The following is a 1728-nucleotide window of genomic DNA, read 5'->3' on the forward strand; positions in this document are numbered from 1 at the left end:
TTCCATGTTTTTCCTGTGAGTGATGGAAGACCTTTAGGCAGAACAAAGTCTGACATCTAAAAAAATGGGAAAATATTGTTGCTCAATGGATATGCAATTTATTCTACTGAAATACTGTGGGTATTTTATGCATAAAAGACAAAATACTAACTTCCAAATCATAAGACAAAGTATAAAGCAGAGGATGCTTTGCTTCCCTGCCTAGGAAAGACATTTGACACTGTCACCACATCAAGGTCTGGAGACATTTAATTCCAGAGTCAGTTCAGTCTATAACAGCAACAGTTTGTATCAAGACTAAACTGCCAGGATTAATGATCATCAGACTGAATTGAGATTTATGGATTGCACAATAATTCATGTGTAGGACACAAATTATTTTAACTAAGAGATCAAGACCTACGGAAGTGTACCTCGGTAGCATCATTCTTAAAGGAAGCAGCAAAGGCTGATAAATACACAACCAACTCTTCTTGAACAAATGAAAGGAGTTTATCTCTGTCCTTTTTTGTCAAACATTTTCAGAGTATCTTTTCTGAACAAATGTAATGAAAAATGACCAGTGAAAGATCACTGATTTGCAATTTGAGTAATTTAATATAACTATACATTTATACAAAATGTAACAGACACCATACACAGGTATATAAACTGCAAAAGAGGTAATAATAAAAAAGTATTCTCCAAAATCAAATGTAAACAATCAAAACATAAAAAGTGTATAAAAAAGCTGATTCACCAATCACATTCAACAAAAGTTAAACAGTTACACCTAATAAAAAATTATAAAAAACTATCCATGTTTTCTGGTGGCAGAGACTTCTCCTCAATCTCACTTTTGCCATATGTTGAAGAGAAAAGGCATCTTAAAAATGACTGTCCTCGTTTGTTCTTTGCTTCTTTAGCTCCCGCACTGACCTGAAAGCTCTGACAGCTAACACTGCACCAAAGATGAAAACAAACACCCCCAGCACCCCAAAGAGACCTCCTGCAATATCTGCACCGTGGAACTGGCAGTCAAAACCCTTGTGCCCTTTGCTCTTGTACATTTGCTCTCTCTCTTCACAGATTGGATTATTGTAGGTTTCTTGAACCTTAATGAAGTAGAAGGCAAGTGCAGGGATGTAGCCCAGGCCGATCAGGAAGTTCAGCAGAGCCTCCCCCAGCAGCACAGGGGGCCAGCGGTAAGGGACTCTGAAAATCCCCAGAGTAAGCATGGCACAGGCGTATATCATTAAAACCCCACCGCAGGCCATGGTGAAGATGTACGGAGGTCGCTTGAGCTGATGGAACAGCTGGTCCAGCTCCTTCACCCTGTCTACATCAGCTCCAGTGAAAGCATTGGCCCCACCAAAGTGATAATAGTAGAGTCCGCCGAGGCTGGCCAGATCACGGTAACCCCCATTGTTGCTGTATGGCACTCCAGCGCAGATGATGATAAGCAGATTCACAAACAGCTCCATAAGCTGGCACAGACCTGGGAGATACAGGATAAACACAGTACTGACATGAATGTATAACAACATGAAGCAGTGAGACTAGAGCTGACACGATGAGCCAATTTATGATATTATTGATTGACCAAAAAAAATTTTCTGAGCAAGAATGCCAAATAATTACTGATCGCAGTTTCTCTGATGAGTGGATTTGCTGCTTTTCTTTGTCAGAAATGATAATAAATTGAATATCTTTGGGTAATGGACCCCCAAAAAACAAGACATTTGATGT

The 1728-nt window shown here is 39.6% G+C and overlaps 1 protein-coding gene across 1 annotated transcript; it reads right to left on the minus strand.

Annotated features, from left to right (window-relative positions):
• Nucleotides 1-231: 231 nt before the first annotated feature.
• LOC111664828 (MARVEL domain-containing protein 3-like) lies at nucleotides 232-1719 on the minus strand. The gene has a single exon (XM_023419613.2). The coding sequence runs from the start codon at nucleotides 1524-1526 to the stop codon at nucleotides 867-869; it is 660 nt and encodes a 219-aa protein (XP_023275381.1). The 5' UTR covers nucleotides 1527-1719; the 3' UTR covers nucleotides 232-866.
• Between the last annotated feature and the right edge of the window lie 9 nt (nucleotides 1720-1728).

The sequence above is a fragment of the Seriola lalandi genome, unplaced genomic scaffold (assembly GCF_002814215.2).
Source record: "Seriola lalandi dorsalis isolate HSWRI2012SDOR001 ecotype SW California unplaced genomic scaffold, Sedor1 jcf7180002001820, whole genome shotgun sequence".
NCBI classification, from domain to species: domain Eukaryota; kingdom Metazoa; phylum Chordata; class Actinopteri; order Carangiformes; family Carangidae; genus Seriola; species Seriola lalandi.